Below are 13,788 nucleotides of genomic sequence, written 5' to 3' on the forward strand. Positions count from 1 at the left end.
GAGGTGGGGATGAGCCGTGTCTGGATCCAGAGTCACATTCCCTGGAGAGAGAATCAGAGTGTGAGGGGCAGAGCTCAGCCCTGGAGGAGTCTGGGGCCATTTCTCACGCTCCCCAGCAGCCCCATTCAGGCTGGAACAATCCCGGATCCCAGGGAACTGCCTCTGTCCTGGACACCTGAGGGTACGTCTAGACTACCCGCAGTATCGGCGGGTAGCGATCGATTGAGACGCGATATATCGATCCCCAAATGTGCTCCTGTTGACTCCGGAACTCCACCAGCACGAACGGCGGTAGCGGAGTCGACAGGGGGAGCCACGGACATCGATCCCACGCCGTGAGGACAAGAGGTAAATCGATCTAAGATACTTCGAATTCAGCTACGCTATTCACGTAGCTGAAGTTGCGTATCTCAGATCGACCCCCCTTCCCCAGTGTAGACCAGCCCTGAGACTGAGCAGAGATGTCACTGTAGCTCCCAGTCTTTGTAACGGGTTCCACTTCATTAGTTTCTCATTTATCACAGAGGCTTCAGCTCCCACATCCCGCTGCTGGTGTTGCCCCATTCCAAGCAGCACAGACACAGCCAGGAAGGTGTCAGAAGTTTTTATTGAGGGAGCAGAAGTGGCAGGTACCAGCTTTATGCCCCAGAGGGAAGCTCCGTCCCCTAATGCAGCCTCCACTCCCAGGCCAGGGAACAGAGAGGAAGGTGCAGCAATGGGGAACAGCCACTTAAGACCAGAGAGTAGGAGGTGGCACTGGGTGGGGTAGCACCATCTCCAGCCTAGAGAGAAAGGAGGAGCTGACAGTCTCACAGGAAGAGCATCTCCCCAATCCAGGAAGCAGGCAGCGGCTCCAATGAGAGGAAAAGCAGGATGTTGGAGAAGAGCGATGGGAGACCCCTGCACCGGGGTGAAGCTGAGGGATGTGGCAGACAGCTCTGTTCGCGTGTGACTCAGTTAAGAGTGTTTCTGTTCATCAGAATGGGCATGAACTCAGCACTAGGGGTGGTGTCAGGACTGTTTTTGTGTCCCTGCCCACTCCGTGCCCCTGACTGAGGCCCTGCCCCCTGGCCAGGCTGGGAGACTTGCCAGCTATGGAGAGCCCCTGACACTCCACCTGCCCTGGACATGGGTCCATGGGCCTTTGGCAGCTGTCCCCAGCCCATGTCCCCACTCCCCGGGGTGCACCACACTGGGCAGGTGGAGGATCCAGGGCTTCCCAGTGCAGTCCCTGGATGGCAGCCTGGTTCTGGCTTCTGGCCTGGCCAGGGCCTCAGGGAAAGAGGAGCAGGGGTGGGGCCATTGAGAGAAGCCAGCACCAGGGAGAGATTGGTGCTGCGGGCAGGGGCTGCACTACACAGAGAGGAGCTGCTCAGCTGCCCTGACCTAAGCATAGATACTGCCTGCCATGCTCCACACCTGCCAAGGCTTGCAGTGTGTGTGTGGGGCAACGTGGCCCTCTTCCCCCAAACTATGCCCATGCTGAAAAGTGTCCTGGTCATCCCACCTTTAAAAGTGTGTGGGTGTTGTGGGGGGAGACATGGGCCCCCAGATCTCCTTACCGTTTAATGTGTTATTTTTAGGGCTGTGTGTGTCATGGTCACTGTCAGTTTGGTTGGTAACTTAAGCTACAATTTCATGAAGATGTTTTCTCTGGAATTTTCTCATAATTTAAAGGCAATCTTCACCTGCAGACTCACCCTGTCTGTGTGCTCCAAATGATTCTCCCCTTTTTCTCTCCAATTCAGACGGCAGAGTGTCTTGGGGGAGAAAGGAGAAGAGAGGTGAGATTTCAGACTTCCATATTTATAACAGCGTCCCCACTCTGAAACTGTTTTATAATTATGTGACAATGGCCCCCGTGTGTCTTGCCCAGCGTGCAGAGTGTCAGAGGCCCAGCTTTACACTGCCCACCTCCCTCTGTCCCTCGTCCACCCCCCTCCCTCTTCCACCCGCCCTCACCACCCCCCCCCCCCCATTCCCAGCCCTCTCAGGAACACGCCTTGTGCCTGCAGCTGCTGGGCAGGAGGCACCAGAGGCCCCTGTGCTGGAGGGATCCCTGATCGTGGGGGAGGGTCTTTCTCCTTCCCTACAGCCCATTTTGCTCAAACTAGCTGCAAACGGTACCAGAGCTCAGTGATGGGCTGGATCCGCCTTTGAGAAATGTGCCCCATGGCTGGTGATGGGGCAGTAGACGGGGAGGGCTCTGAGCTATAGAGAGTTCTTTGCCGCATGTCTGGATGTTGGGTCTTGCCAAAATGCTCGGTATCCAACTGACCATCATGTCTGGGGTGGGGAAGGAATTTCCCCCCAAGTCAGATTGACAGAGAGCCTGGGGATTTTTTTCCTTCCTTCCTCTGCAGCCTGGGGCACGGGTCAGTTGCAGATTTAACCTAGAGTCAATGGTGGATTCTGTGTAACTTGTGTAGCGGGGCAGTTACCCTGTTCCTGGGATAAAAGGAGGTAAAAGGTGAAAAGCAGCTGAGGTCGGCTGACTGGGGAGGCAGCCACAGCTGGGGCCACACCCAATTAGGTCACAACTGGCCCTGATCAAAGGGCTGGGAGCTAGGCAGGCAAGAGTCTCACTGCAGGGCTGCCTGGGAGCAGAGCACAAGGTACCTTACACAGAGCAGGGCTGGGGCAGGGCAGGCAGAGCTGGGGAGCTCTGGCCTGGCAAGTCCCCAGGCTGAGGCCTTGTTAAGGGCCAGGGATGGTACTAGGGCTAGAAAGGCAGTAGGGTCCAACCCCTTTGCTAATGATGAGTGGACATTGAGGACTGCAGGCTGCCCCAGAGAAAGGGGGCTAGATGACTGGCAGTAACCACTGAGGCAAGGTGGGTATAGAGGGTTGGGATGCCCCTGGGAGAGGAGACCCAGAGTGTGGAGGTACTGCTGTGGGCAGAACCCCAAGGTAAGGGGCACTGGGGTCAAGGAGGGACATGGAGGGGCCTGAGGCAGGAGAGACACTGGCCAGCAGTGGGAGCTCTGGAGCGGGAAAGCTAATTCCCTGACTGACCAGCAGGAGGCGCCGCACTGCTGAGTGCTCAACCAGTTAAACTTGAAGTTTTAAAATCATGATTTAAGGACTTCAGTAACTTGGCCAGAGGTTAGGGGTTGATTGCAGGAGTGGGTGGGTGAGATTCTGTGGCCTGCAATGTGCAGTTGGTCAGACTGGATGATCATGATGGTCCCTTCTGGCCTTAAAGTCTTTGAGTCATTTCTTAATTTAACAGCATCATCTAAGTGTGAACCAATTGATCAGCACCATTCTCTTCTCAGAGGCTTATCCCAATTTCCATTCCTAGATCCCTTCTAGGTACCTTTGAACTTCCCCAGAATCTCCATTAGCACAATCGTTTTCTGGGAGAAACCACTGACTCGCTCTTCCAGTTCAGGAGAAATCTCTTCTGGCTGCTGGAACTTCCCCTTCTCACACCTGGAGGGAAACAATTTCACGTGATTATATTTTACTGCGTGACTCATTATAAGTTCTGGCTAGTGAGTCGCTGCTCTAATGGGCCTGGAGTTAGAATTCCTCGACTTCTCCCAGCCTCAGAGCAGGTACAACACAACCCAGGGCCAAGCAACCTTCCCTTCAAAGGTCATTAATATTGTTCCACTCTGGTCTGGAGAGACCAGCTCTGGGGACAAAAGGGGAATTGAGTCTCCATGGCCAATTCGCTCCTTGGCCACCATGCTCTGAGGGTCAGGAGGTTCCCAGGTGAAGTGCTGTAGAAATCTGCCTCTAGGAACTAGACTGAGACACCAACTACCCCTTCCCCAGCTCATTTCTCACAGGTCTCCAAACAGCCCTCAGATGGGGAAAGGCTCTTGAATACTACTGCCCTGGGCTGAATAGTGACCAGTACCCAGCAATGACAGGCCCATATTCCATCCCCACAATCCTGAGGCAGCCAGTCCCCCAGGGATGTGACACCTCTACAAAATACTTGAGGTCAGTCCTTCCCACTGACTGGAGAATTCCAGAGTCTTCCGTACAAGAGTGAGCAGCCCAGGATGAAGCTGATCAGAGAGATTTGTATCCAACATGTGATCTCCCCTCACATTTTGCTGTAGAGCCCCGGGGAGATGCGGTGCTACCCAGTGATGAGCTGCCAAAATACTAACAACCGGTTCCCTCCTCCTCACCCCAGGATGGGGTCATGCCCCCCCCGGGGGACTCCTGCCCCATCCAACCCCCCATGTTCCTTGACATCCCCCCCGCCCCCGGGACCCGTGCCCTATCCACCCCCCTTCCCTGTCCCCTGTCTGCCCCTTGCCACCCCATCCAACCCCTTCTCTCATTCCTGATGGCACCCCTGCCCTATCCAACCACCCCTTCTCTCTGTCCCCTGACTGTCCTTGGAATCCCTACCCCTAACTGCCCCCCACTGCCCCATCCAACCCCTGCTCCTTCCTGACTGCCCCCCCGGGACCCTTGCCCTCGTTCAATCCCCCTGTTCCCTGCCCTCTGACCGCTCTGACACTAATCCACCCCCCCAACTCCCCTGCCTTCTATCCAACACCTCCTCCCTGCTCCCATACTGTGCTGCCTGGAGCCGCGCCGCCCGGCTGGACCCCGGGGACCGGGGCAGGAACCGCGCCACCCGGCCGAGCTCGCGGCAGGACCCGGGGGCAGGGGCAGGAGCCGCGCTGCGCTGCCCTGCCCAGCGAGGTCGCAGCTGGACCCCGGGGGCCAAGGTCCGGCCACGACCTCGCCGGGCGGCGCGGCGCCTTGAGCCCTCCTCCCGCTGGGGCCCCCGACCTCCAGCCTCGGCCCCAGCTCAAACTCATCTGCGGGAAGCCTCTGCTTTCTTCTCAGCCCTCCCAGGCTTCCCGCGCGAACAGCTGATTCGCGGGAAGCTGGGGAGGGGGAGGAGAAGCGTTCAGAAGAGGCGGCGGAGTGAGGTGGGCTGGGGGAAGGGTAGGGAGCTGCTAGAGCTTTTATTAAATTTAAAAGTCCTTTTGGAACTAGTTGTTCCTCCAGGAACAACCGGTTCTAAACGGGCTTCTGAATTTAACAACAGGTTCACGCAAACCGGTGCGAACCGCCTGCAGCTCACCACTGGTGCTACCCACATCATCAAGCTCTTTCCCAGCATTGTGGAGTGCGAGGGAGCCACATACCTGCTCAAGGTTGTTCTGACATCCTAGAGGAGAGAGAGACAAAAGAATTTCAGTCCTCTCTGACACACACACACACAGGGGATTCCAGGGAAGGGATTTAGGAAGTATGGGGGAAGAGACCCTGCCCTGGCCCCAGGGCCATTGATTCCCTGAGCTAATGGGGCTTTTCCATCTTTCATATCTCTGTGACGCTGCTAAGAATAATACTCACTCAGATGTCAGCAATGCACATGCCGAGTTACACTGAGATCTCCGACTGCTGGACTCCAGTGTTTATGATTCAGCAGCCCGCTCCTCCCTCTGTGGGGGTCTGGCATGTTTCTAATGATGAGTGCTTGTTTCCAATTGTCCCTGGGGGTGCTCAACCCCATGCCCCACCTCCACTCCAAAACTTTCCCCAATGCCACACCCCAACCCAACTCTTCCCACTCCCACTCCCACTCAACCTCCACCCTGTCTCTTCCTCGCCTCCTCTTGTGAGCTGCCATAAATATTAAGGAAAGAGTAACATAAAATACCTCCTTGCAGCTGTACTGAATCGCTTTACCTCTAAGGGGTTAAGAAGCTCAGATAACCTGGTTGGCTCCTGACCAGAAGGACCGATAAGGAAAGAAGACACTTTCAAATCTGGTGGGTTGCGGGAGGTTTTGTTTGGGCTCTGTTTGTTTGTTCCCTCTCCTGATAGAGAGATAGACCAAGCAGGAACAACATCTCCTGAAAACCTACCTGAAATGATCCATCTAAGATTACAAAAATTCTAACTAAGGCAAGGAAATGCGTTAGGCTATTTTTTGGTTTTAGCTTGTGAATTTTCCCTATGCTAAGAGGTAGTTTTATTCCTGTTTTTGTAACTATGAAGCTGAGTCCAGAGGGGAGTCCACTGTGTTTTAAATCTTTTTATTATCCTGTAAAGTTACCTTCCATCCTGATTTTGCAGGTGTGATTCTTGTACTTTTTTCTTTATAATCAAGTTCTTCTTTAAAGAACCTGATTGATTTTAGTGTCCTAAAGATAAGGGTCTGGTCTGTACTTACATTAAAGGCAATTGGTTGGTATATTATTCTCAAACCTCCCGAGGAAAGGGGGTGAAGAGGCTTGGGGGGATATTTTGGGGGAATAGGGATTCCAAGTGACCCATCTCTGAATTTTTGTTTAAATCACTTGGTGGTGGCAGCAAGGACAAGGAAAGGAATTTGTGCCTTGGGGAAGTTTTTAACCTAAGCTGATGGAATATAAGATTAGGGGGTCTTTCATGTGGGTCCCCACATCTGTCCCCCAGAGTTCAAAGTGGGGACGGAATCCTAACCTGAGCACACTCCCTCCCCGCTCCTCCCCCTCCCTTCCTCCCAGCATCTCATGCACACAGTGGAACAGCTGATTGCAGCAGGCAGATGGTGCTGGAAGAAGGGGGAGGAGTTGAGTGGCAGGGCTGACGGCGCGTAGCACTGAGGGGGAGAGCTGGCTGTCCTGGAGCACCCACCTATGTTTCTCATTCAGTCTCACCTGTAGGAATTTACTCGCTGGCTTCTGACACTTCACCTCCATCTCACTGATCAGCTCACTCAGACGGGAAATCTGCTCGGAGAGTTTACTGACATTTTCATTCTGGATCCTCACAATCTCCTTGTCCAGCTTCTCCAGATGGGCTAGCAGGAGTCGCTCTTGTTCCTCCAGGAACTGCTGCAATTGCTGAAATTCAGACACAATCTTCTGCCTCTCGGTTTGTGTTTGTTTCTGTATGAAATAGGGAAAGGGTTGGTCAGGGACATATGGACGGAGCCCAGGGTCCTTTCATGGAGAGCTAAGTGTGCAGGAGGGTGATTTTCTTTGAAAATCCTAAGATTTCTGACATTTGACTCTACCCTTTGGGTACTAGGCAGGGGATTCTCTCACACCTTCCCTTTTGGCCCCTGTGTCCCTGTGAAAGGGATGTTTCTCTGTCAGTCATGGTCAGCATCTTCTGTTATTTATGGTCTGTGGAAATTCAGACCCAGAGCAGCAGGAGGCAGGACTCAGCACTACACTGACAGAGACGTCAGGGGAGTTAAAAGAAACAAATGTTTTAAAAATGCACAAAATGTCTAGACAGAGTGGACAAGCACTTCACGGGGACATTTGTGTGAATTCAGGCAAGCCACAAGGGCTACTCATCAACTGAAATGAAAGCTTAGGGCTTGTCTACACATGAATCAAACCCAGCAATCCATGATCATGGAGAAACACACACAAGCCCATGTTCACGTAGACCACACAGGCGTCTGCCTCCAAACAGACCTCCCACTGCCAGTCCCGCAACTGGTTCATAACAACAGGCACCTACCAGATATTCCCAGCAATTCCTCTCTCCAGTCGCTTTCAATCCCAGCAGCTTTTCTCTCTCTTCCCTCAGAGTTTTCAAATGGGCCTGGATTCTTTCCTGAAGAAACAGAAATGATTTGGGAGGTTTTATCTGGATAGTTGAGAGGTGCTTGGACGTGGGTGTTTTTCCACCCGAAACCCAAGATGACTGTGGTTCTAATCGCTTTGTGACATCAGGACCACCAAGGTAATGAAACCTCATTAATGGAAACTAGGAGCGTGTCACATTCAGACTCGTTACCAATTCTGGTTCAGTGTTTTTAGTAATTAGCAAGAGATCTCAATGATACCCAAGCTTTACTGGTATTTGTGAATTGATTAATGGTACAGAGCATAACAGGGCACTGGAGTCACATGGGGGTGAATCAATAAACCTGTTTTTTGAAGGTTTAACAAACAAAGTGATACAAATCTCAGAAGCCACCAGGGTTTCAATATGGGCTGGGATTTCAGCCCTGAAGCCCTGGGGCTGCACTGGTTGGGCAGAGCTGGTCTAAGCACCAGGGCAAAACTCGTGAGATGTCGGGAGGCCATTCATCTGGTTTGAAGCTGCGCAGTCCCAGTTTTGTGGAGCACTGTCCCTGTCCGGTAGGGACTCAGCACTGGATGTGGCTTTGTGGTGCAAAAGGGAGAGGAGGAGACTGAGGATGCAGGAGGACACCCGTGAGGGTGGGGGCAGGGCTGGGGTGGCACCTTCATGCAGAATGATGCAGGCGGGTGGCACACTGGAAAAAATGGTGGTGGGGTCCACACAGGTTGACTGATACTGGTGAGGACGGGCCCATGCAGGCAGACGTGGGTATAGCCAATGTTCTGGGGATGCCTCAGTGACCACCCTAATTAGACATGATGCAGATTTGTATAAAGAACGGGTTGGGGGTTGCCCCAGTGCTGTCCTAAACCCTCTCCATGGCAATGCCCCCTGGGTAGGTCCCCACAGTCCCATTCCCTGGTAAAGATCCCGGAAGCAGTGCATTCTGGGAGATTTCAAAAGGTTGCCTGGTGGGACTAACGGAACCACTCTGGCTGGTCCTTGCCCATGTACACAACAGAACAGGTCAGACTGGCACCGGTCAGCTCTAGCCTGGGGTTGGTTTTGCTACAACCCAGTGTAATCCCAGTGGTACTTGGCATGGACCTGAGCTGTCTGGAGTCCTTTTGTGTGCGGACTGAAGGTGCTCGGGGTCCCACACAGCGTTTAGCCCAGTGATCTCCTCTAGTGCAGGCCGGCAGCATCTGAGTTTAACCCCTCATGGAGCAGCACAGGAGTTCACAATCCCAGTGAGAAACCTCCTCTCCCTGGTGCGCCTGGGACCTTTATCAAGGCGTCTCTCCCTCCTAACGGACACAATTCATCACTGGGTGGGGCTGATGCTAAGATAGCAGCATGGCAAAGTGATTCAGGCCTTGGACTGGGTCTGGGGAGATCTGGGTTCTATGCTAAGCTCTGTCACTGACATGCTCAGTGACTATGTGCAACTCGCTGCCCTGCTTTGTGCCTCAGTTTCCCTTCCCACATTTTGTCTAGCTAGAGCAGTGATAACCTACAAGTCGATTGCGATCAACTAGTTGATCCTGGAGATTCTCCCAGTCAATCGCAATCTCTGGCAGCCGTGCGGCACTCCCAGAAGGGGACAGCCTGCCCCTGCAGCCTGGGGTAAGGGCAGGGTTCTCTTCACGGGGCTCCTGCCCGCAAGCACCGCCCCCGCAGCTCCTATTGGCCAGAAATGGGGAACTGTGGCCAATGGGAGCTGCGGGAGTAGTTCCTGCAGAGAGGGGCAGCGTGTGTAGCCACATGCTCCCCTCCAGGGGCCACAGGGGCACATTGGCCCCTTCCAGGAGTGGCGCAGGGTTGGGACAGGCAGGGAGCCTGCGTTAGCCCCGCTGCACTACTGATCGGGGCAGCACTGACTCAGGTAAGTCAGTGCTGCCCAGCTGGAGCCAGATTCCCAGACCCCCTCCTGCACCCTAATACCCTGCCCTAGCCCTGACCCTCCTCCCAGAGCCAGCACCCTGTGCCCACACCTGCACCCCAACCCTCTGCCCCAGCCTGGAGCCCCCTCCTGCACCCCAACCGCCTGCCCCAGGCTCAGCCCAGAGCCCCCTCCCAGACTGCAAACCCCTCGGCCCCAGCCCAGAGCCCGCACCCCCACCTGAATCCCAACCTCCTGCCACACACCGGTGAACGTGAGTGAGGGTGTGGGAGAGCAAGCAATGGAGAGAAGGGGGGTATGGAGTGAGCGGTGCTTCGGGGAGCGGGGGTGTAGATCCTGTTTTCAAGATTTGATAGTTGGCCTCTGTTGCCACACTGCCAGACCATTAATTTCGTTATAGCATCTCCCCACACAATGAAGATTTTACAGAGCTGAATGATGAGTCACACCCGTGACAGGGAACTTTCAGTGAAATTAGCCTGTAATTAAAACCCCAAAGTTAACCCATTACATTTGACAGCAATTCCCTACCTTGTACTCCCGGGCAGCCTCCTGGATGGGGACCACCGTGTGAGCGCGGTGAGCCCGGGACTCTCTGCAGATCACACAGATGGGGGTTTGATCCTCTTCACAGAACAGTTTCAGAGCCTCCTGGTGTTCCCCACACACCCTGTCCCCTCCTGCTCCCTTTATTGCCTGTAAACTCAACCGCTTGACGAGTTCTATGACATTTGCCAGCTGCCTGTTGGGCCTGAGGTTTCCCTGTTGCACAGTTTCTCTGCACTGAGGGCAGGAGGCGGCTGTATCGGATCCCTCCCAGCACTGGCTGATGCAGGCTCGGCAGAAATTGTGCCCACACTCCACACTGACAGGTTCTGTGAAATATTCCAGACAGACGGGACATGTCACTTCTTCCTGGAGCCTTTCCACGGGGTTCTCTGCAGCCATGGCTCCCTCTGGATAGTAGATCACAGTTAGTTTCAATTTCCTGAATTCACGCTCTGCCCCGCCTGCAGCAGCAACGGGGTGTTTCCTTGCCTGAAAATGACTCAGGGTATGGCTACATTTGCAAGTTGCAGCGCTGGTGGAGGCTTTCCAGCGCTGCAATTAGTAAGTGTCCACACCTGCAGGGCACATCAAGCGCTGCAACTCCCTGGCTGCAGCGCTGGCCGTACACCTGGCTCAGCATGGGGAATAAGGATTGCAGCGCTGGTGCTGCAGCACTGGTCATCAAGTGTGGCCACATACCAGCGCTGTTATTGGCCTCCAGGGTATAAGGATGTATCCCAGAATGCCCGTTCAGCCACTCTGCTCATCAGCTCAGACTCTACTGCCCTGGCCTCAGGTGACCCGCCCTTTAAATGCCCCGGGAATTTAAAAAATCCCCTTCCTGTTTGCTCAGCCAGGTGTGGAGTGCAATCAGTGAATCTTTACAGGTGACAATGCCTCCATGTGGCAAACGAGCCCCAGCATGGAGCAATGGCGAGCTGATGGACCTCATCAGTGTTTGGGGGGAGGAATCTGTGCAGGCACAGCTGCACTCTAGCCCTAAGAATTATGATACCTTTGCCCAGGTATCATGAGCCATGCTGGAAAGGGGCCATGAGCGGGACGCGCTGCAGTGCAGGGTAAAAGTAAAGGAGCTGCGGAGTGCCTACTGCAAAGCACACGAGGGAAACCGCCGCTCCGGCGCTGCCCCCACGACCTGCCCTTTTTACAAGGAGCTGGACGTGATTTCTGGGGATGACCCCTCTGTAAATCCGAGGACCACGATGGACAGTTCAGAGCCGGTAGAGGAGAGGGAGGTGGAGGGGGAGATCCAAACAGACAGTGAGGCTACTGTGGTGGGGGGAGACACCCCGGAGTCCCAGGAGGCATGCAGTCAGGAGCTCTTCTCAAGCCAGGAGGAAGCGAATCACAGGAGCAGGTCCCAGGTAAGCAGCTTTTATTGCAATGCAAAGGTTTTGGGAGAGGAGGGGGGGGGGTGGTATGGCTGCATGCTTGCATGCCTAGACGTGGAATATCCCATTGATGTGGTCTATCACGTCGCGGTAATCGGCCTCTGTAATCTCTTCAAAAGTTTCAGCAAGAGCATAGGCAATGCGCTTGAGCAAGTTTAAAGGGAGAGCCAGTGTGGTCCCTGTCCCAGTCAGGCTAACGCGTCCACGCCACTGTTCCAGGAGGGGTGGGGGGGACCATTGCTGCACACAGGCAAGCTGCATAGGGGCCAGGGCGGAATCCGCATTGTTGTAGGAGACCCTCCCTTGCTTCCCAGGAAACCCGCAGCAGGGAGATATCTTCAAGTATTAACTCCTGTGTGAAATGGAGGGAGGCACAGTGTTTCATTGCAGGTCCCAACAGCAGCTTCCTGCCTTTCCCAAAGCCCACAAACAGCAGTGCACCCATGAACCAAGAAGCCCCCTGCCCAGGCAAACATGTCTCCCAGGTTTTATTAACTTCTACTCTACTGCCTTACCCTCACTTACCATTTCTGCGAGGCTGTGAATTCTCTAGGTGTGTTTGAAATGTCTGAGGAATGCTACAATGTGAGACTGGAAACTAACTCACTGAGATTATACACAATGCATGCTCTCTTAAAATGTATCATTTGCTGTATTTTTATAGTGTCCTTGACTAGTCCTGGACCGGCCTTATCAGCGACTGAAAAAAAACTTCAGAACCTAAGGAGGAAGCCTAAGAAAAACAAGGAAGACTTGGTAAATGCAGTTCTGAATCAGTGTGCAAGAGACAATAAAACTACGCAGGAATGGAGAGGCAAAATTCAGCACTGGAAGGAAACAGAAAGCAGGAGAAAGGAGTTGTTGCTGAAGAGAACCACGAGGCAGCTTATAAACCTCATGGCGCGCCAAACAGACTGTATGCAGTCACTGGTAGCCATGCAGGCAGAGCACTACCGTGCCAACCCCTCCCCCTCCCAAAGCTTTTTCCCTTGTGCACCAATGTCAGCTCCAAACCCCGTTCCCCAGCATCCAGGTTCTTACCTACAGCACCACCAGCTGCCCCTGACACCTGTACGGTCACCTATGAGCCCAGAGAACTACGACCCTTACCCTCTGCACTCAACCCCCATCACCATGCAGCATTATAATCCTGAAGTGCACAGCACTCCTGGCAGTACATATACAAACCTATGAAAGTACAACCAACCCCCCTGCCCTTTTACTTTTTTTTTTAAATAAATGATTTCTTTGATTATGAAACGGTTTTTATTATTGCATAAAGTGAAAGATAATAAACCCCAAGGAAAACACAGGTAACAAACCCCAAGGAAAACACAGGCACTTAAAAGCACTGTAACCAGTGCAGTTCACTCCCGGTCAAGGCAAAAACCATTACTATTGGCTTTCAGCCTCAAATTCCTCCCTCAAGGCATCCCTAATCCTTTTAGCCCTGTTGTGGGCATCTCTAGTAGCCCTGCACTCTGGCTGTGCAAATTCAGCCTCCAGGACTTGTACCTCGTTGGTCCATGCCTGGCTGAATGTTTCACCCTTCCCTTCACAAATATTATGCAGGGTACAGCATGCGGATATAACCGCAGGGATGCTGCTTTCCCCCAAGTCTAGCTTCCCATAAAGGGCTCTCCAGCGCCTCTTTAAACGGCCAAAAGCACACTCCACAGTCATTCGGCACCGGCTCAGCCTGTAGTTGAAACGGTCCTTGCTCCTGTCCAGCTTCCCTGTATAGGGTTTCATGAGCCAAGGCATTAACGGGTAAGCGGGGTCCCCAAGGATCACAATGGGCATTTCAACGTCCCCTACTGTGATCTTCCGGTCTGGGAAAAATGTCCCGTCCTGCAGCTTCCTGAACAGGCCACTGTTCCGAAAGATGCGTCCATCATGCACCTTTCCAGGCCAACCTGTGTAAATGTCAATGAAACGCCCACGGTGATCCACAAGTGCCTGGAGAACTATAGAGAAATACCCCTTCCGATTAATGTACTCGGAGGTTAGGTGGGGTGGTGCCAGAATAGGAGCATGCGTCCCATCTATTGCCCCTCCATAGTTAGGGAAACCCATTTCTCCAAAGCCATCCACAATGTCCTGCACGTTCCCCACAGTCACGGTTCTCCTTAGCAAGATGCAATTAATGGCCCTGCAAACTTGCATCAAAACGATTCCAACAGTCAACTTTCACACTCCAAACTGGTTCGCGACCGATCGGTAGCTGTCTGGAGTTGCCAGCTTCCAGATTGCAATAGCCACACGCTTCTCCACCGTCAGGGCAGCTCTCAATCTCATGTCCTTGTGCCGCTGGGTGGGGGCGAGCTCAGCACACAGTCCCATGAAAGTGGCTTTTCTCATGCGAAAGTTCTGCAGCCACTGCTCGTCATCCCAGACTTCCATGATGAT

General features: G+C 53.5%; 1 protein-coding gene across 1 annotated transcript; it reads right to left on the reverse strand.

Annotated features, from left to right (window-relative positions):
* Window positions 1-4,998: 4,998 nt before the first annotated feature.
* LOC123346641 (zinc finger protein RFP-like) lies at window positions 4,999-10,411 on the reverse strand. Its single transcript, XM_044984119.1, has 4 exons — window positions 9,950-10,411; window positions 7,447-7,542; window positions 6,525-6,860; window positions 4,999-5,010 (listed from the first exon to the last, which is right to left on the reverse strand). Exons 1-4 carry the CDS (start codon window positions 10,364-10,366, stop codon window positions 4,999-5,001), a joined length of 861 nt encoding a protein of 286 aa, XP_044840054.1. The 5' UTR covers window positions 10,367-10,411.
* Between the last annotated feature and the right edge of the window lie 3,377 nt (window positions 10,412-13,788).

Source organism: Mauremys mutica, chromosome 12, assembly GCF_020497125.1.
Source record: "Mauremys mutica isolate MM-2020 ecotype Southern chromosome 12, ASM2049712v1, whole genome shotgun sequence".
Lineage (NCBI taxonomy): Eukaryota > Metazoa > Chordata > Testudines > Geoemydidae > Mauremys > Mauremys mutica.